Genomic DNA, 22,806 nt, shown 5'->3' on the forward strand with positions numbered 1-22,806 from the left:
TCATGGCTGCAATATAAGGAGCTCCCCTCACCTCTGCTGCCATCAACCAGTCAATTTTATTGTTCTCGCTTCTTCAGTGCTTAATAGTACAAGGTGATGTAAAGTATAGGATTCTTTTTTTTTTTTTTTTAATTCACATCCACCAATTATGCCTGCCACCCTACAATGAGTATAGGGAAGTTTGTTCAGGGATATTTGTCTAAGAAGTAAAGCCTGACCTTTATGCTTCGTGCCAGGGAAAATTCTTGCTTGCATTTTCACTCACCTTCTGGTAATATTATTTTATAAAGTCCTTAGAGAGGTCTTTGTCACACTTTCTATAAACAGGTTGATAGAGGTTCATTTGTACCTTCTTATAGTACTCCCCTCTGGTGGTGTAACCTGTGAGTAGTTGGAATGCTAACTCAAAGATAGCACCTCTCTGGCATCTTATATCCACAACTCCTCAGGAGAAAGATGGAAACCACCTACTATGTGATAATGAGTCTTGGAAGCTCATGCAGCGGTCAGATATGAGTTGAAAATGACTTAGAGACAATGAATTGTGTTGAGTTGAATGCCTAGGATTATGATCTTTGTGTATTCCATGTCATTTTGACAGCTTCCTATTTTCCTAAATTAATAATAGAAAAAATCTAATATAAATTGTTCTTTAGGAAATCTAGGGCCTACGAACAAATTGTAAGGTAAGGAGCCTGCATCATGCTGGAGCTGCAGAGTCATTACAAAGACAATGAATTACAATAGTCAAGGATTCTAAAGTGGAATTATTGAAGGTCTCAAAGAAGCATGAAAAGTAGATGGAAGAAGTGGCTTCACCAATGTTCATAGCAGTGTTATTCACCATTGCAAGAACATGGAAATGACTCAAATGTCCAACCACAAACAAATGGATTGAGAAATTATGGTACATTCACACAATGGAATACTGCGCATCATGCAGAAACAATGATTTTGTAAATTATTATCTAACTTGGGAGGGACTGGAGAGCATTATGCTGAGTGAACTAACTCAGTCCCATGAGGATAAACATTGTATAAAACCATTATTGTAGAATGTGTATAATTATCCATAGGGGGTGAGGGAGGGTGGAAACAGAGGGATGAAGATATGTAGGGGGAGGGGGTGATTAATCATAGGGTTGTACAATTTGATGGGTGGGGGGGTGAGGGACATTGGAAGATTCTGTTCTTGAAAACAATGTATTTAAATTTTGTAAATACACTAGTATAAAAAAAGTCAACTTGGGGAGGGGGAAGGAAGGGAGAAGGGTAAAATATGCAACCATGAATGAATGAAAATCTAACTTTTCTTTAAACTCTTGTTAAAATTACAATTATAATAAAAAATTTTACTTTTTTTATAAAAGGTAGTTGGAAGAAATAAAGTCACTATGCCAAAACTTGTTGATGAACACTGAACCGTTTCAGGAGTTAACATACGATCAAAAATCAATTGTGCTGAAGAAAGATGATCAGGCTGCATTGACACATTAAGAAAAAATAATGCTCTAGGTATTAACAGAATATCAATTAAGATGCTTCAAAATATAGATATTCCTGAACATGCTCACTCATCTATTCCAAGAAATTTGGAAGGCACAAAGACAGATACTTTGTCAATTACCTAGAAAGAATCTATTTGTATCTATTTTAAAAAGATGATCTAACATAATGCAGAAATTGCCAAACAGTATCATTCATGTAAGAGGCAAGAAAAATCTTGCTGAAGATTATTTAAAAAAAATAATGGGAGTTGGACTCACAATAGACTGTGGAACACGGGAATCATGTTAATGGCAGGTGAATTTTACTTGAAGACAGAGAATACCAGAAAGATAGTTAATTACATTTCATATACCAAGCAAAAATATTCAACTATGTGGATAATAATAAATTACAGATAACATTGAGAAGAATGAGAATTCCAGGGCAATAAATGTATTCATGCACATGAACCAAGAAGAAATCATGCAAACCTAACAAAGACATACTGCATTATTTGAAATCCAAAATTGTGTGCTGAGCAAATAATCTGAGAAGTTGGACTTTATGAAGGAGAATGTAGTATCAAGATTGGAGAAAGTCTCATTAACCACCTACATTATGCAAATGATACAACCTTGTTGACTAAAAGCAAAGAGGAGAAGAAGCACTTACTAAAGAAGATTAAAGTCTACAGAATCTTCAACAGAAGATCAAAGTCCATAACATCTTTAACATCAAGGGGAGGAAAATCCTAACAACCAGACCAAAAAGCAATATCCTGATGGATGTGTAAAAGAGTAAAATTGTGAATTATTTTCTTTTACTTGGATTTACAATCAATGCCTATGAAAACAATAGTCAGGAAATCAAAACTGTGTGCAATAGGCAAATTTGCTGCCAGATACCTCTACAAGGAGAAAGAGTGTCACTTTAAATACTTAAGATGTGCCTGGCCATGTCATGATCACACACAGCCAGTTGGACTGTGTGTGTGTGTGTGTGTGTGTGTGTGCGTGTGTGTGTGTGTGTGAGAGAGAGAGAGAGAGAGAGAGACAGACATTTGGACCATGAATAATGAAGACAAAGAATAACTGATGCCTTTGAATTTTGGTAGTGTTGTAGAATATTGGCTATATCGTGGAAGGTCAAAAGAATAAAGACATTTCACATGGAAGTGGAGCCAGAGTGCTTCTTAGATATAAAACTGATGAGACATATTCTTCACATATTTTGGACATATTATTAGGAGGAGTCAGTCTCTGGAAAAAGGACATAATTTTTAGAAAAGTGAATCATTGACAAAAGGAAAATATTCAGGGGGATGGATGCATTGGCCTAGCTGACTGGTATAATGAGTGAAAGCACAGCAAAAAATGCAGAAATGAAGCAGGGTTTGACAAGGGTGTCCTTCTGTTGGACATAGAGTCCCTATGACACTATGAGTTAGAACTGACTTGATAATGCTTAACAAAAACACTTTCATTATCTCAGGCTCTGGAACAGTAAGTTTCTATTCCCTTCTAGAGATCCAGAATATCTTCTGTTTATTTGTGGGAAATTTCCTGTGGCCAAACTCCTGTTTAGGATATTCTGTAGGGGGGAAAAATACCTAAAGAGGAACCTTTTGAAAACATCCATTTAATTTGAGGGGAATTTGTTCTGGTTTAGTGAATCAATTTTGTAAGGAATACTATATGTAAAGGCCCAGCTTCAAGTCTCTATCTTCCCCCACTCTATAGGTAATGTATATTTAAGACCTGCCTGAAGGGTTAACTCACTTTTTTTTTCTAATGACTATAGATGCTCACCTCAAGGAGTTGGCTTACTTGGGCAGTTAATTTCTCTCTGGAATTTCTCTTGCTTGACTGTCCATAATACATTGACTTCCGCAAAGAATTGATTTCCACACAAAATTCCCTGCTTGCCTTAAACCCTTTCCCGCAAGCTGATGGCTGCCTGCATAAATATGTGGGTTTTCCTCATGAATCATTTGTAGCATACCCAATTGGAACTGAGAGTGAAAAAAGGTTGGGGAGTAATGTGATTTGACTGTTCAAGTACTTCTTTTAGAAACAGTGAGATTTACCAGCTCACCAACTAGAAGGAAGGTCAGTACATGGAAAGCATTTATACGTGATTGCTCAGGTACCATAAATAGTAATGGCAACAGGGGAGTTAATACAAATAAGTTCATTCTTGAAAACACTTGCATTCTGAGCACCTGCTCTGGAAACAGTAGTAAATAAAAATGTAGCCCCTGGAATACATTCTTGAAATGCTTGAACCTTTCCTCTCCTGGTAAAGTCTAGGTAATGAACTAGCATTTCTCTGATAATACAATACAGGTGTGTGTCCAAAAGAGACTATCATTTTTGGCCTCTAGTGCATCTTTCTCATTATTGCATATTTGCAGGGAGAAGGATTCTTAGGAAACCAACTATTCCCTTTATTACAGCCTTTCTTGAGGGTCACAGCTGTGGTAGTGAAAGCCATTCAGTGCAGAGTATGTGGACACTAGAGCTATACCTGGGCAGCCCAGGGTGAGTTTCAGTTGTGTAACTGTGACTGAGAATCAACAGCTTGGTAAGATTTTGGACACCTATGAGGAATACATTAGACACTTGTTTTGTGCAACCCTGCTATATTGATTCTTCCTAAATCTGAAAATCATAAGTGCGTGACTTTGTGGCACAAAACAAAGAACTGAGACAACATATTCAGTACTAATAAATATTCTTTTGAGAAAGCCTAGTACTATATCTTTTTTAAAGAATTGCTTTTTAAAAGATAAGTATACTACTTTTAAAAACCGCTACAATATTCTTATAGAAGTGGACCATATTTTCTGTTTTAGAGGTTATTTTGTTTACATTTTTTAAATTGGTTTGCTTTCAAAGTTTACATACATTGTGCTTCACACTATTATTCATTCACATTGTGTTTCATACAATCATGCTCAGACTTTATGTTTTATAAAATCAATCACCATTAGACCTTGTCCATCATTAATCTCTTTTCACTGGATCCTTCCAATTTGCTTCCCCTCTTCCTTCCACCCACTAAACTGCTGCCAGCCTTGTGGTTTCCTTGCTACATATTCTCACCCCTTCACTACCCCACCCCTTGAGTTCTGTATTTTACTAGTTATCCTTCTATTTTTACAATAGTGATTTTTATGCAGTATTTGTCCTTATGAGACTGTACTACTTCACTCAACATAATGCTTTTCAGCCTCTTCCAAGTTATATAGCATTTTTAAAAATTATTTCTCATGGGTGCTGCATAATATTCCATTGAGTGTGTGCCAGTGGTTCCTTTCCTCCACCCCCATCAAGTTTTGGAGAAGGAAAACAGTTCTTTAATAACACATGCCCCTAGGCTATAGAATAAGGTTCCTCAACTGTAGGTACTATTGCCATTTAGTGTCAGATAAATGGATTTTCTAATAACTATGAACAAGACAATACAGTGACTGTAACAATGTGATTGAGCATATCAGAGACCTCGAAGATGGCATAGGATAGAGCAAAGTTTAAATTTGTTGTTCTTAGGATTGCTATGAGTTGTAGCTCACCAAACAAGCTTGCAAGTTCAAATCCACTAGCTGCTCCAAGAAGAAAGATGGACAGTCTCCTCTTGCTCAATTAACAGTCTCTCAAAACCCACTGGAGAGTCAGCTAGTAGTTGGTTTTGACTTTATGATACCTAACAACAAGAGACAGTACATAACAACAGCAACAACAAGAACAATTTCTTGCTGTGTATGTGTGAGGTGCTATTCTCTGAATAGGGATATTGCTTTCTCGACCCACTAGATGCCAGCTGCTGCTGCTGTTTGCCATTGAGTTAAAACTGATTTATAGCTGATTCTCCAATGGGTTTTGTTGTTGTGTTGTTATGTGCCGTCGAGTCGCTTGCGACTCATAGCGACCGTATGTACAACAGCCCTAAACTCGGCTCTGTCCTGTGCCAATCCCACTGTCTCTGACACTCCCATCCCAATTATCCCAGTCACTGAATCAATCCACCTCGTAGAGGGCCTTCTTCTCCTGTGCTGTCCCTCCACCCTCCCAAGCATGATGTCCTTCTCTAAGGACCTGTCTCTCCTCACAACATGTCCAAAGTATGTTAGACGGAGCCTCAGAATCCTTGCCTCCAAGGAGCCATCCGGTTTAACCCTTTCCAGGACAAATCTGTTTGTTTTCCTAGCGGTTTTAGAGGCTGTAAATCTCTTGGGAGGAGATTGTCCATCTTTCTCCTGTGGATTAAGACTGCCTCCCTTTGAGGAGACAGCACAACTCTTGATCACTAGACCACCAGAGCTCCCTTCTAGATGCTGGTATTATCCCTAAGCTAGGACAATCAAACATGTTACCATTGATTTTCAAATAGTTCCTGGGGAATGATCCCCTTTCATTGACAGACATTCCTCTAGACTATCTAGACACTCCAGGATAACTGGTATCTTTGAGATAATCTTAAAATCACAAAGCAGGGAGCTCTACTGGCCTAGTGGCAAGAAGCTGTACTACAACACCAAAGTTATGTGGTTCGAGTTCACCAGATGCTCTGCCGGAGAAGGAGGGATAATTTCCTCCTACACCAGTCAGATCTGATTTGACGGTACATGCACAAGAAATAATAAAAAAAAATTAAAAAAAATTAAAATCACAAAGCCATGCTGGTATCTTGAATAGCAACTAAAGTTAGTATATAATGATACTTACAAGTTGCTTTTTCTGAGTACCATGTAGTAAGTAAAACATGTGATTGGAATTTTAAATGACCTCAGGAATTTGGAGAAGTGCTCAAAATCCAAAATATTAAATTATAGTGCATAATGCACTGGCTATTTGAGCAAGGGAGGAAAAGAAAAAAGAAGTCTTTAAATGCGTGAAAAATGAGGGGGTGGGTGCCTATGGGGTGTTGGTGGGGAAACAAAACCCAAAACAAAAAGCAAAACTAAAACAGCTCAAGTGAAAACTCTCTTGAGGCCATGGTGAATAAAGAACAAGCTAAACAAACAACATAGGACTAATGTGAGAGCCTGGCTCCTCTGTCCAGTTTCCTGGCTGCTGCCTATGCTCCAGGCATAGAGTACCAGTGTCTGGGTAAACTCTCTGCATGATTCCCACTTCCTTAGTGGGTTAAAGTCCTGGGTGATTGGTACAGCAGGGCATTTGTTCCTTCTCTCGTAGCAGGCATTGGGTTGAGAACTACTGTTTGGTTTTTTCTGTTTGTTTGAATGACTGGAAATCCAAGTTCTCTATAAACTTTCATTAAAATCTCAATTTTTTTTTAAAAAACACCAAAACAAAACTGTTAAATTTTTCTTCCATATTGACTTTGCTTGTGTGACTCCATACTTCAAAGGCATGTATATGAGTGTATGTGTGTGTGTGTGTCTTCCTTTTAGAATATGTGGAGAAAGGAATAAGACATTTTAAAGTCCTCTTAAGATTTTGGGAGCTCTTGGGGCATAATGAATAGGGATTTGCTTTGCCAACTCAAAGACAGGTTGTTCAAATCTGCTTGTACTGCTCTGAGGGAGAAAGATGGGAAATCTCCCATGTAATTTACAGCCTCTAACTCAAGTTTATTCCACCTCAATGACATTAGATTCCCCCTCTCCCACTTCATTTTAGGATATACGAGTTCCTGGGTAGCACAAATGTTTAGATACTACTTCAAATTCACCCAGAAGAAACTTGGAAGAAAGACCTGGGAATCTCTTTCTAAGAAGGTCACAGACTGCAAAACTCTATGCAGGAGAACTCTATGCTGAAACAACTGAGATTGCCCTGAGTTGCAATCAACTCTTTGGCTTTAGGTTGGGTTTTCTATAGAATATACTGTTATATTATGATATTGATTGATACATTATACTACGCTATGATTAGGTAACCCTGGTGGCCCAGTTGGTAAGGAGTTGCACTTGCAACCTGATAGTGGATTGTTTGAATCCACCAGCTTCTCCAAGGGAGAAAGATGGGCACTCTCTTCTTATGTGATTTACAGCCTCTGAAAGCCTGCGTTTGGGTGAGGTATGAGTTGGTTCTGACTTCACAGCAATGAGTGAGGTTGAACTTATTTTATGATTGGTAGTGGAATCATAATCAGAATACTTGATTGTGCTCATGTGAAACCTGTACTTGGACCAGGAGACAGTCATCAGAACAGAGCAAGGAAACACAATGCATGATTCAAAATCAGGAAAGGTGTACAGCAGGAATGCATCGTAGCTCCATACGTTTTCAATATATATGTGGATGAGATCATCCAGGAGGCTGGGCTCTATGAGGAGGGATGTTGTATCAGGATTGCAGGAAGACTCATTAACAACCTGTGTTATGCAGATGACATTATCTTGCTTGCTGAAACTGGAAGACCTGAAGCACTTGCTGCAGAAGGTCAAGGACTACAGCCTTCAATACAGATTGAAGTTCAACTAAATCCATATGTGCATCAAAAACTTTTCCCAACAGTGTGAAAAGAAAAACCTATAAACTGGGAACAAACATTCGGTAATACCATCTCAAACAGGAGTCTCATAACAAAATTTAAGGAATACTCCTGGGCCTCCACAAGAAAAAGACTGATAATCCAATTACAAAATGGGCAAAAGACACGGAAAGAATTTTCACCAAGGAAGATATTAAAATGGCAAACAGACACATGAAGAAATGCTCAAAATCACTGGAAATAAGAGAGATGTAAATAAAAGCCATAATGAGGCATTAACATCTCACTCCAAGTAACAGTTACAAAGTTTAACAGGGCAGGAAGTAATAAATGTTAGACAGCATATGGTGATAAAGGAACTGAGATTGTAAAATGGGGCAACCATTCTGGAAGGCAGTTTGACACTTCCTCAAAAAGTTGAACATAGAAATTCCATATGGCTCAGCTATTCCACTACTTGGAATATACCCTGAGAAAATGATAATCGAGGCACAAACGGAGATTTGTACACCAGTGTTCATAGCAGCATTATTCACCATTGCCAGAAAAAGGAAACAGCCCAAATGTCCAACCATAAATGAATGGATTGAAAAATTATGGTAAATTCACACAATGGAATACTACACAGCACACAGGAGCAATGATTTTGTAAATTATTACCTAATTTGGGAGGGACAGGAGAGCTTTATGCTGACTGAACAAACTCAGGACCACAAGGACAAATATTGTATAAAACCATTATTGTAGAATGAGGATCCAAGCAGGGGGGATGGTGTGTAAGCACAGGGATGAGGATGTGCAGGGAGGGGGTTAATTAATCATGGAGTTGTACAATTTCTTGGGTGGGGGGTGAGGGAAATTGGAAGAATTTGTTCTGGAAATCAATCTATTTAGATTTTATAAATAAACTAGTATAATAAAAAAAGAGAGAAAGAAAACAAAGATTCTCATCATTGGGCCAATTGGCAGTATTTATGATAGATGGTGAAGAAATTGAGATTGTTAACAGCTTTGCTTTGCTCCACAATCAACACTCTTGGTACCAGCAGCCAGGAAATAAGAGATGAATTGCACTGGGAAAGTCTGCTGACAGGGACCTCTCCAGAGTACTGAAGGGCAATGATATTAGCCTGGAGTACGTGATCCAGGCCATAGTCTTTGCAATTACATGCTATATGTCAGAAAGCTGGACAATGACTAGGAATAGGAGAATTGACGCCTTTGAGCTGTGGTGCTGGAGAAGAATATTGAATATATCATGGACTGCTAGGAGAACAAACAGGTTTATCCTGGAGAGGGTGAAACCAGGTTGCTCCTTAGAGGTAAGGATTCTGAAGCTGTGTCTGACATACTGTGGGAATGTTGCGGTGAGGAGCCAGTCTTTTGAGAGGGACATTATGCTTGAGAGGGTAGAGGGGCAGCACAGGAGAGGAAAACCCTTGAATGAGACGGATTGCCTCAGTGAATGGAGTAATGAGGGTAGATGTATTGGAGACAGTAAGGTTGGCTCAGGATAGAGCAAGGTTCAGGGCTGTTGTACACTGGGTCACTGTGAGTCACAAGTGACTCGATGGGACATAACAACAATAGCAACAACAGTGGATTCTATAGGCTCAGGAAACTACCATTATTCATTCCCCGAATTAGCTTTCCATTTAGAAATTAAAGTGAATAGCATACTAGTCTAAATGTCTGCAGCTACAGCATGTAAGGAGTGTACTCTGTTTCACGTACTTTAGACATACGTCAGGGGTGCTAGAAGAGGGACCATCCCGAGAGACAGGCCTCAAGCATGGTATGACCAGAAAAAAAGGGAAGACCCTCAATGAGATGGATTAACACAGTGGCCTCAATAATAGGCTTAAATGTATGTAGCTATAGCAAGGACAGGGATATTCAATTTTGTTCTTTTATACACAGTGTTGCTATGAGTCAGAACTGATTCAATGGTTCCTAATAACAGCAACAAGCATAAACAGGTAACAGTTACAACTACAATGGTATCATTAGAGCCCTCTAACTCAGTCTTTCCTTACTGAGGTAGTAGTCAGACTCACTGAACTATGTGTGAAAGTGTTGTCACTGAACAGGTCAGAAATGCCTCTCTAACTTTCATTCCTTTTCTGTGTCACCCTTATTTATACTTCTCATTGTTGCCATTCACGTTAACTAGCATTTGCAAATAATCTTTCTCTTCATCTGTCTTTGTTATCCTAGGTGCTAGTCTTCATTGATTTTACGTATAAGCTTCAACAATGCTCCAATTTTAGAATCCTTTCCCTCTTTAAATATACTTTTCAAAATGTCCTGTCTTCTTACTTAGTATTAGGAATTGACCTACATCGCTTTTCTGTATGCCCTTTTCTATACTCTGAGAAAAGTTCTATTTCTGTGTGGTAATGAAACTGTTGCTGTTGTTATGTTCCATCAAGTTGTCTGGAACTCATAACAACCCTATGCACAAAATCCCTAATTTCTGCCCTATCCTGTGCCAATCTCACCATCTCCGACACACCACCCCCTTTACCCCAGTCACTGAAATAATCCATCTCATCGAGGGTCTCCCTCTCCTGCTCTCTCCGTCTACCCTTCCAAGCTTGACATCCCTTTCCAAGGACTGGTCCCTTCTTGCAACATGTCCAAAATATGTCAGACAAAACTTCAGAATCCTTGCCTCCAAGGAGCAGCCCAGCTCCACCCTCTCCAGGACAAACCTAGTATAACAAATGAGGTATGTTCCCTGGGCACCACTTGAAAGGATGCTACTGGTCAATTTATTTTACCCCCTGCATCCCAGTGTCCTCTCTCAAGCACCATAGACATCCAGAGGTGGTTGAGGTAGACAGAGTGGGCCACTTACCTATCCCTCAATACTCATGTGAAACGTGTGATGTGGAATGCAATATCACAGATAAGATACCCGACTGAGGCAGCCAAACAAGAGGAAGGAAAATAATTTTTTATGATATCTTTCTGATGTCAATGTCTTGAAATTGGGAGTGAGATGCACAACTTCACAGATTACTCTGAGTGCAATTCCTACTTCCAAGAGAGGAAGGAAGGAATTTCATATTTTCTAGAGTTCTTCTGTAAAGAGAAAAACTCCTTATTTAAATAGTACCTTGCAAATGTTCTCCCATTTTGGAGAAAACTCTATTTATATAGCAGTGTCACATACAGTCCCTGTTCTGGCTACCAGGTAATAATAGCTCAAAGTTATGTTGTTCCGTATCTTGTGTCCACTGCTAGGAAGGTTGCAGCAAAGCCTTGCTCTATACTTTACCTCGTGATGCACTTGTCTATTACTCTACTATCAGAATCCCTTTTATTTTGTGCCCTCCAGGCTCATATCATTGTTAGGTGCTGTCGAGTTGACTAGAACTCAGAGACTTTACCCTGCACCACCCACATTATTTCTACCCTTCTTTGGCATTTGGTCCTCACTCTGGTTTCTGCCTTTATCCTTCCAGGGTACTGAAATCTCTGACACTTTCAGATTTTTGACACTGATGGAGCTGTCTCTACCCATCAGTTCTTTGACTCTGGGAAAGTTACTCAATACCTATGAGCTTCAATTCTTTTCTCTCTGTGAAATTATCATAATCACATAATCATTGAAGAGGACAGTTCTGCTGCCTTAGTGATAAGGAGTTGTGCTGCCAACACAAAGACCTGTGGTTTGAATCCACTAGCTGTTCTGTGGGAGAAAAAAAAAAAAATGGATAATCTCTTCCCATGAGATTTACTGCCTCTGAAAAATCTCTTGAAGGGTGGGTCAGCCAAGACATGGTTTCAACTCAAAGTTCCATAACAACTGTAGCAACAAACTCATTGGATTGCTGTGAAAAGAAATGAGGCTAAAGAATTTAGTTCCTGTACTAGAGTGGAGTTTCCATATATTTAAGGTGTAAGTAACATTGTTATTGTTAAGTGCCACCAAGTCTTTAACTCATAGTGATCCTGTGAACAACAGATCTGAACGTTGCTCTGCAACAGCCTCACAGTCTCTGCCATCCTCAAGCCCGTTGTTGTAGTTATTGTGTTAATACATCTTGTTGAGGGTGTTCCTCTCTTTTTTCTGACCTTCTACCTTCCCCAAACACATCAGCTGCTGGTAGTTCCTTATGTTGGGACCAATGTCTCTGAAGTTTAGTTGTAATGTTTCCTGAGCAAAGGCGATGCATCCTGTAGAACTTGTGTGTAGATAGGGTTTTTCTTGGCCCGAGGGCCTGCAGCCCTCAGGCCGGAACGAATGCTGTGCGGTTTTGGTGTCTTCAGTTTACCTGAGAAGATGGGCGGGGAGTGTGATGGACTATGCAAAGGCGTTTGACTGTGTGGATCATAACAAACTGTGGCTGACTCTGAGAAGAATGGGAATCCCACGTGATCGTGCTAATGCGAAACCTATACTTGGACCAGGAGGCAGTCATCAGAACAGAGCAAGGTAACACTGCATGGTTCAAAATTGGGAAGGGCGTAAGCCAGGGATGTATCCTATCTCCATACCTTTTCAACCTATATGCAGAACAGATTATCCGGGAGGCTGGGCTCTATGAGGAGAAATGTGGGGTCAAGATTGGGGGACAATTTACCAACAAACTGTGTTATGCAGATGACACAACCCTGCTTGCTGAAACAGAAGAGGACCTGAAGCACCTGCTGCAGAGTGTCAAGGACTGCAGCCTATAATATGGATTGAGGCTCAATGTCAAGAAGACAAAGATTCTCACCACTGGACCAATTGGCAGCATCAGGATGGATGGTGAAGAGATTGAGATTGTACACAGCTTTAGTTTGCTAGGCTCCATAGTCAACAGTCTTGGCACCAGCAGCCAGGAAATTAAAAGGCGCATTGCCATGGGAAAGTCTGCTGTTAGGGACCTCTCCAGAGTACTGAAGAGCAATGGTGTCTCTCTGGAGACTAAGGTGTGTTTGATAAAGGCCATGGTCTTCGCAATCACTTGTTATGCATCAGAGAGTTGGACAATGACCAAGGAGGATAGAAGGAGAATTGATGCCTTTGAGCTGTGGTGCTGGAGAAGAGTATTGAGAATACCATGGACTGCTAGGAAAACAAACACATTTGTCTTGGAAAGGGTTAAACCGGGTGGCTTCTTGGAGGCAAGGATTCTGAGGCTCCATCTAACATACTTTGGATATGTTGTGAGGAGAGACTGGTCCTTGGAGAGGGACATCATGCTTGGGAGGGTGGAAGGACAGCGCAGCAAGGGAAGGCCCTCTATGAGGTGGATTGATTCAGTGACTGGGATAATTGGGATGGGAGTGTCAGAGACAGTGCAATTGGCACAGGACAGAGCAGAGTTTAGGGCTGTTGTACATAGGGTCACTTTGAGTCGCAAGCAACTCGATGGCACATAACAACAACAACAACAACAACCTTTCTCAGCATGGGGTCTCTCGCCAGGAACTGGATCTGTTTGAAAATATGTCCAATGTAAGTGAGGCAAAGTTTCACCATCCTTGCCTCTAAGAAGCATTCTGGTTACATTTCCTTTGTGACAAGTTTAGTTTTAGTTCATAATGGAATAATGTAATAATTATTATATAATAGAGAGCTCTGGTGACTTGCTGCTCCATCCCAAATGCACACAGTCCAAATCCACGGGAGAAAGACAATTTCCTCCCTGACTTATTCCCTCTCAAAACTTACTGGAATGTCAGCTGTGAGTTGGTTCTGAGTCAACATAACAACATTATATCTTAATAAATATCACAATTATTATTTAGATCTAACTTTTAAAAAAAATTTCTGATATTTTATTGACAGCTTGTCTAATAACAAAGAATTCTCAGATTTCATTGTGAAACAAATCAGTCAGGTCAAGTCAATTTTGCCCCACAGGTGTCTCTACCTTTTGTTGTTGTGAGGTGCCATTGAATCAGAAGCTCTGCTTCAGTAATCTTACATAAAACAGAACAAAACTCTTGCCCAGTCCTCATAATCTTTGGGCTTCAGACAGTTGCTGTAATTACTGTGTCCATTTGTCTCATTGAGGATCTTATTTTTAATATAATAAAATTTTTATTTTATCCTGGTTTACTTACAAAGTTAATTTACATGATCTAACTTTTTAAAAGTTAAATATTGATAAAGAAAATGTAAAAAGTTTAGCATAAATAAAGCTCTTACTAAACTAGGGCAACTTTATCCTGGGACCTGAGTACTAGTGGTTAACTTAAGTTTCTTATTTGATTTTTCTTGATTTTTTCAATTTCTCTTCATGAACAATAAAACTCACCTCATTTCCACTCAATCTGCAGAGAATCAGCTTAAATCTTGTGAGAGGATATTGCTCATCTGTATCTCTTGGGAGGCACAGTTGATAGATTTGAGCTCAGAAAGCTGTGGCCTTTGGACTAGCAGCATAACCCCCTAGAGTTTGTGCCACTAGAATTCCCTTTTCATCAACAATTGCTGTTAATGCTGTGTGCTGTCAAGTCAGAACCAACCCATAGGTGGCCCTCCAGTGGGTTTTCGGGGGAGTAAATCTCATGAGAGGAGATGCTATCATTCTCCCAAAGAGCATCTGGTAGATTTAAATCACATGCCTTTGGGATGGCAACAGTTCCATTTTTTGTAAATTTTTTTAAATTAATATTTTTATCATTCATGTTGTTGTTATGTGCCATCGAGTTGCCTGTGACTCATACCAACCCTATGTATAACAGGGTATAAAGCATACCCTGTCCTGAGCCAGTCTTACTGACTCTGACACACCACTCCCATTGGCCAAGTTATTGTATCAATACATCTCATCCAGAGTCTCACTCCTGTGCTGTCCCTCCACCCTTCTGAGCATGAAGTCCTTCTCCAAGAACTGGTTTCTCTTGGTCATGAACTCAAAGTATATGAGACAAAGCCACAAAATCCTAGCCTCTAAAGAAACTTGGTTTCATCCTATCCAAGACAGACCTATTTGTTTTCTTGGTGGTTCAAGACTGTTCTTCCAGCACCACAACTTGAAGGCATTGATTGTTCTTCTGTCATCTTTAGTCCTTCTCCATCTCTCTGATGCATAGCAAGTAATTGTGAAGACCATGGTCTGGATCAGGTGCACTTTAGTCTCTAGATTGTCATTGTTACTTTTCAGCACTCTGGAGAGGTCCTGGCAGCAGATTTTCCCAGTGCAGTTTGTCTTTTGATTTCCTGAATGCTGGTGCCAAGAGTGTTAACTGTGGAGCCAAGCAAGCTGAAGCTGTTAAGAACACAACCTCTTCTCCATCTATCAGGATGCTGCTCAATGACCCAGTGGTGAGAATCTTTGTCATCTTAATGTTGAGCTTCAATCTGTCTTGAAGACTATAGTTGTCAATCTTCTGCAGCAAAAGCTTCAGGTTGTCCTCAGTTTCAGCAACCAAGGTTGTGTCATCTGCATGTTTCAGGTTGTTGATGAGTCTTCTTCCAATCATGATGCCACATTGCTCCTCATAAAGCCAAGTCTCCCAGATGATCTGTTCTACATGTAGATTGAAAAGGTATGAATACAGGATGAATCCCTGACACACTTCTTTCCTGATTTTGAACCGTGCAGTGTTGATCTGTTCTGAGGACAGCTTCCTGATGATTGTAGGTTTTGAATAAACACAAACGAGTGTTCCAGGATTCCCATTCTCCTCAAGGTTAGCCACAATTTGCTGTGATCCACACAGTCAAATGCCTTTGCATAATCAATGAAACACAGAGAGACATTCTTCTGGTACTCTCTGTTTTCTGCCAAGATCTGTCTGACATTGGCAATAATGTCTCTAGTGCCACAATCTCTTCTAAACTCATCTTGTTTTTCTGATAGTTCTCTGTCAATGTACAGTTCCAGTCATTTTTGGATGATCTTCGCAGGATTTTGCTTGTGTGTTATTAGTGATATTGTTTGATAATTTCCAGATTCTATCAAGTCACTTTTTTTGGAATGGGGATATATAATATGGATCACTTCCAGTCAGATGGCTAGGTATTTGTCCTCCAGATTTCTTGGCACAACCTGGTGAGCACTTTCAGGGCAGCATCTTATGTCAATTGGTATTACATCCATTCCTGGGGCTTTATTTTTTGCCTTCAACACAGACTGAACTTTCTCCTTCATCACCATTATCTCTTGATCAGGTTTCTTGAAATTCTTCTCTGTCAGCCAATTCTTTTTAGTACAGTGACTCTGTGTACTGCTTCCATCTTCTCTTTATGCTTCCTGAATGATACAATATTCTGCCCATAACATCCTTAAATATTGCAACTTGCTGCTTGAATTTGTGAAGAAATGCCAAGAGAGTTCGTCCCTTTTGATTTTCTGACTCCAGCTCATTGCACATTTCAATATACTACTTTGTTTGCCTTCTCTATCTGACCTTTGAAATCTTCTATTCAGTTCCTTAACGTCTTTGCTTTTTCCCCTTTGCGTTGGCTTCTTGGTTCTCTAGTGCAATATTCAAAATCTCTTTTGACATCCATTTTGGACTTTTCTTCTTTCTCCATTTTCATAATGACCTTTTACATTCTCCATGGATATACATTGTGTTTCATACACATACATTACATTTATACAATCTTTCATTTACATTATATTTTGTTTGAAGTACACTTTGGGGTTCCCCCTCTTATAATCATTTTACTAATTACTACATTCATGAGAACGTGTAAGCCAGCTATTTTGTGTTCATGCCTTAATATCCCCATTTTAGATAGCTATTTTCTGCTTTGCCTATGCTTATCAAACCTGTACTCTGAGGGAACAAACATCCCTTTTGCTAAAGAATCTTCAGTTCAATGTGGAAACCTTGAGCAGAGTCTCATTCAGAGCAAGCCCTCAAGTTTCAGAAATCAACCCTAGCTAGCACAGATCATCATCTTTTCGTCTAATTCTGTTCTGGTTAACTTGTCCCCAGTCATCTGTAGTTAGATTCAAATGGGCCTCAGTTCAAACTCAGGAGTCCACAATTCTCCCTGCATTCCAGATGGGTTGGTCCTTTCAGTCAGCCCTCATCTTTGACATAAAGCACCTAACGGTAGAATTGCCAGGTGTCATGCTTTTCCTCATGATAGTCACTTTGAATATTTCCTAGGAATCTTGGTGATAAAATAACTTGGTATCACTGCCTCAGCTGTGTATAGAGGAGTGGTTATCAACATGATGTTAAAGACCAGCTGCATCAGTACTGTGTCAGTAATGGAGCGTGCAGAGGCTGTCTCCTTCCTGCATACTGAATCAAAGTATCTACTGGTGAGGCCCTAAAGGGTTCATTCCTTCAGGGTAGAGTTGCCAGATAAAATTGGGGATTTTATTAAACTTGAATTTCAGATTAACACCTTCTTTTTTTAAGTCTACATGGAGTTAATGCAAACCTAGTTATACTAAAAGAGAAGTATTCTTGGTGAATCTAAAATATAAATTTAACTGAGCTTCTATTTATAGTTGTTAATCCCAGCAAACATGTCTGTACGTACATTAAAATTAAGGAAAATCTTCTGGTGGAATTTTCTTAGCACTGTCCCTACTGAGGCTGACACAGAAGCACTCACTATGGCGCTGAAGTACTGCTTTTGAAAGTGTCCCCGTGCACAGTGTCACTGTTCTGTTTATTTCTTGTGTTCTTTTCTGTGTCTGGATACAAATGCTTTTTGGTTCAGGATGAGTTCTCACTCTCCCTCTGTGCTGCTCCTTGGAGAGTAGAACACACACAGAGGGCACTCCATGCAGTCTTTGATTCAGCCAGTCCTTGTCAAATTCCCCAGACGATCAGGGATGAAGCTGTGGGGGCTTCCGGGACACCCCTTTATTCCTGCAGTAGAATGCTTCAGCCAGAGGTGAGCTGAGCAACTTCTATTCCCCAGGTAGACACAGGCATCTTGCCCTGGACCAGAATTCACAGGCTATGAGGGCACATAAGTACGCAGATGCACAGCAGTTAAGTCCTTCGATCAATTCACTGTGCCCTTTAGAAGTGTCGTTCATGGGCCGGAGCCTGAGGAAACCTCCAATGCTCATCAGCGTTTTTCAGCATGGTGATGGAATGGAGAGAATGATGCCTCCTGACATATAATAGAGTGTGCACTGAGAGGACTTGGGAATGGGTCAGGAAGAAGTAAATGAAAACTTCCATATAACATCCCAGAAGTTCTTACTTTACCTTTTGTGGTATGAGGTTGCAAGCTCAAAATGCCTCCAGGGTGTAGGCTGATATCGCAGAGGAGTGTCATAGGAAGAGTGTGGACTCAAACAAAATAATTCACTATCTACCAAGATAGTAAGGCTTTCTTGCCTTTAGCTGACTAGCTTTCCCAAAGGAGTTTGGGTTCTGTATTTTTTAAAAGCTGGAAAGTCTAGATTTTTATAGAAATTCCCTTGATTCTAAAATGCTGGAAACAAGTTATAAATGCTGGGGAACATTCAAGCAAAAATGTATTGAAGGAAATTTTGGTGATTTAGTGGTAAGGAGTTGCACTGGCAACCCAAAGGCTCACAGTTTGAATCCCCCAGCTGCTCTGAGGGACAAATGAGGGTGCAACTTGCTACAATTTACTTTCCATGCAATTTGCTGCCTCTGAAATCCCACTGGAAGGTTAGCTATGAGTTTGTTCCAAGTTGATGGCATATAACAGCAACATAATCCTACCTTAATCCCCAAATCTGTTACCTTGGAGCCGAGTCTGCTTATAAAAACAACCCTCCACTGGGTTTGGAGGCTGTCAATATTTATAAGAGAGGACTGACTGCATTTCTTCCTCTGAGCAGGTGGTTGGTTTAGTTAGCAGTCCAACACGTTATAGACCACATTGCCAAGGTATTTACTCTGCCAGGCTCCGGAAAGTAATTTTCCTAATGTATTAGAATACATTTCATAGTGGTGAATACAGTGTATTTCATTATTGACTGAATAATATACTCTCATGATATTCAGTTTGTTTTGTGGTGTTGGCCCATGGATGGTCAAGAGTATGAACAGATACGTCTTGGAGAAGATGCAGCTGGAGTGCTCTTTGGAGGAAAGAATGATGAGGCTTCACCTCACATACTTTGAACATGCTGTTAGGAGGTGCTTTTTCTTGGAGAAGGACATGATACTGGGATGGGTGAAGGGTCAGTAAAGGAGAGGAAGACCCTCAACCAGGTGGACTGACACGATGACTGCTGCAATGGGCTTTCGTATGTCAGGAAGTGTGAAGATGAAGCAGGCCAAGACTGGGTTCAGACCTTTTGTACCATAAGGTTGCTATGAGCCATATTCAACTTGATGGGACCTAACAACAACAAAAATAGCAACAGCTTCAGAGAAACTGGTGGATTTAAACTGCCTGTCTATGGGTTGGCAGTGTGACTCCCTACCCACTACATCACCAGAGCTAGCAGCATGTAAAATATAGGAAATTACTTGGCTAGTAAATTCTATGAACACTAAAATTATTAAATTATGTAATAAGAAAGCAGTGATGTGTTGAGGATATGTGGGTTGTATTGGAAATCAGCTACCATTTCTCAGGGCTTAGGCATGGCTATATCAGCCATGTGCCCTTCATCTTATCACCAAATCATTAAGTTATTGAAATAATCAGAACACTATGCCTGCCTTCAGGACACTCGCATAGACCAAAGAGAAGTTTAGACTAGATAGCACAAGTTGCCTTCTCAGCTGGCAAGCTTTTAAGCAAGCTTTCCCCTTGAGTTGTCAGTCACTGTGGTGAGCAAGTTACAGGCTGGTTAAGTGGCTTGTAGGAAGGGGCGTGGGCAGTCATAAAAAAAATTACTTTTGGGATAATGATGAATAAATAAATTCATAAAAAATTAAGATACCTTGACAGAAATCACTGAATAAAGCAGACTAAGCACAATGAAAGTCTGCCCACCTCCTTATTATACATTGAGTAACTAATTTCTCAACTTCTTTAATTTCTGCAGGGGAACAGGGTGTGTTCTGCTGGTTTCGGTTACTTTTTTCATCTTGTGACCAACGAAACATCACAAGCTCCACTTCTTTCTTTTGCCCAGAACACTGCACATTCCTGTACAAGGTAACGTTGGGGAAATCCATTCATATTTTTTAGTTCAGGTTTAGAATTTAAATGAGATTCTGAACAGAGGGTATAACATTTGTCATTTGTGTGAGATTTGACTATGTGTCAGTATTTTGGTGATGAAGAAAAGGGAAATCACTTGAGCTGTCAGATGGGCAGATGTATCTTTGAGTTCGCAGAACTCAGGAGAGGGAGCAATACTTCCAAGAGATTGAAAGAGTCAGACAACTGGCAATGTAGAGCCAATGAGAGCTCAGAGAGCCTGGACTCAGGAATTGAGGCTGAGAAAAGGTTCTTAGCCAATTGTCATTGATGTTGAGTACTGTTGAGTAAGAACCAACCCATAGCTCACCCTCCAGTGTATTTTCATAGACAGTTCATCACATAGGAGGAGATAGCCCATCTTTCTCCTGCAGAGCATCAGGTGGCCTCGAACCACGTGCCTTCAGCTTTGGCACCACAACTCTGTACCACCAAATATGTAATAATACATCCCAATTAATATACACACTGTTAGATGAGGAGGTAAAGAATAGGGATGAGTCACATAATTAGGAGAAGCTTAGAGGAACTTTCAAACATGCTGACTTCATCTGTGTAGTTAGTGCCAGGGTCATAGCTAAGAACTAAGGAATGGTGAAAGCAGAGTGTGAGAAGAACTTGGGCTGCAAGCCAATCAGGCCCTGGCTCAGATTGAGATTGACTCCTGGTAAATTATCTTTCTTTGAGTTTTGTTTTTAAAAACAGTGAGAGCTCTTATTTGTAATAAGATCACTAAACTATGTTGAAGGTTTGGTCTGAGAATTAGGGAAGATTTATGTACTATACCCAGAACAGCACCTAGAACTGACTAAACAAACATATATTTAAAAAAGCAACAACACCAAAGCAAAATCCAATGCCACTGAGTTTATTCCACCCCAGTAGCCCTACAGGGTAGAGTTGAATTGGTTTACAGGTTCCAAACACTGACATGTCAACTAACACTTACTCAGTCACTGTGCCACCCCAATTTCTTCTGGAACCTCGTAGGAAACCAGTAATTGAAACCCACTGAAACTCTCCCACCACTGAGTTAGTTCTGGCTCCTAGTGGCGTTATAGACAGAGTAGAATGTCCCTACAGGGTTTCTGAGGCTGGGTATATTTACAGGAACAGACTGCTCTCATGAAGCAGATGGTGGGTTTGAACTACTGATCTTTCAGTTAGCAGCCCACCGCTTATACCTCAGCAAAACCGGAGTCTGCAAATAATTATAAAAATAGTAGTTTAGTGATAATACTGTGACTGAAAAACTGTTAAGAACTATGAGGCGGGGAATATGAAAGGTTGTTTCATGCAATGTTGAAACTGGGATTAATATTTATGCAATGAAATGATCAATATGATTGTGAACAAAACAGGATAGGACAGGATTCAGATCTGTTGTTCATAGGGTCGCTATGAGTTGTACTTGACTTGATGACACCTAACAACAATATGCAGAGTTATTGATTCTTTCAGGCAGGAAGGAAGTGAACCTAGAGAGGGACTGACAGGTTAGCAGGGGGTCCTGGGACTCTATTTTGTGCTGTGATCCAGCACCAGGTCACAGGGGAGGAAGTAGTGAAAAGTGGCAGATGGCCAAGCGAAGTCAGGAGAGGGGTCACAGGTACCAACTCCACTTTCCCACTATCATTCCCTTTACGTTACTCTTTTACAAAGAAGAGGGAAATAATTGAAGTTGACTAAATTTCATCCTTTTGTTTTGTTTTCTAGGTATGGTCTCTTTGTATACCCTGAATTCCAGCCATCATGGACTCATGACGCTCCCCCAACCCTGCTCCAAAATTTCACAGTTTGGGGGAGTGCAGGTGGAGCCCAGGTAAATATGTTTTCAGTTAGTAACATTTATTTTAACGTGGTCATTTACTATGAATCTATGCTTTAAGGGAGGTGATTTGCTGCCGAAGGGAGCATTGCAACACTATCACAATTTTAAAAGAGCCAAAGGTGTCAGGAAAGTGCATGGAATGAACTAGTTAATGATCATTTAGCATGGTTACTTGATTTCCTCTATGGTGAATTTTCAGCAGCCCAGGAGAGAGACAGAATTAGAGATTTTTATAACCAGGAGATAATGTACAAGTTATCCATTCTTCCTTTCTTAACACTATTTAGAGATAATAAAGAAAGAAAATAAAGTACTTATAGAAAATCACAGCTATCAGTAACATAACAAGGTTCAGGTCCTGGACTTCAAATTTTGTACACTTGACATCATATTATGATGAATAATACATACTATAGGCTTAAGGAAAAGTACTGCTCATCATCTTAGTACAAAAATCTCAGCACAAATTATCATTCTTATTTTCATAAATGAGTTGTATTTATTTGGTTTTGGTAAATTCTAGTCCAAAGCATCAACCCACCTTAATAATGAATTGCATGTGTATTTTCTCCCAAAACAAAAAAAGAAGAGACTGATGTTCAGTAGTTTTATTCTCATTGTTATAATGATTTTCTAGCAATGCTAATCATTAATAGCAGCAGGTAGATATTATCTAGGGTCAGTGATGGGTTCTATATAGGCAATTACAAATAACTGATCTCTGATATTTAGGGAGAAAATACGTTTTCAGGGAATTTTGAAAATGTAATAAATATTTCTCCGGACGTGCTCACCAAGTTGTGCCAAGAAATCTGGAGAACAACCACTTGGCCAACTGACTGGAAGAGATCTATATTTGTTCCTGTTCCAAAGAAAGGTGACCCAACTGAGTGTGGAAACTACAGAACAGTGTCATTGATTTCACATGCAAGCAAGATTCTGCTGAAGATCATCCAAAAAC

At 39.9% G+C, this 22,806-nt stretch overlaps 1 protein-coding gene across 1 annotated transcript in view; it reads left to right on the forward strand.

The window, feature by feature from the left end:
- Positions 1-22,806, forward strand: part of PKHD1 (polycystic kidney and hepatic disease 1 (autosomal recessive)) — an 866,042-nt gene that overhangs the window by 403,965 nt on the left and 439,271 nt on the right. Inside the window, exons 41-42 of the mRNA XM_006882114.1 lie at positions 19,857-19,969; positions 21,731-21,836. Of these exons, the coding sequence (XP_006882176.1) occupies positions 19,857-19,969; positions 21,731-21,836 (219 nt within the window). The remainder of the gene's footprint in view (positions 1-19,856; positions 19,970-21,730; positions 21,837-22,806) is intronic.

The sequence above is a fragment of the Elephantulus edwardii genome, unplaced genomic scaffold, assembly GCF_000299155.1.
Source record: "Elephantulus edwardii isolate Elephantulus edwardi_28Jun2011 unplaced genomic scaffold, EleEdw1.0 scaffold00017, whole genome shotgun sequence".
NCBI classification, from domain to species: domain Eukaryota; kingdom Metazoa; phylum Chordata; class Mammalia; order Macroscelidea; family Macroscelididae; genus Elephantulus; species Elephantulus edwardii.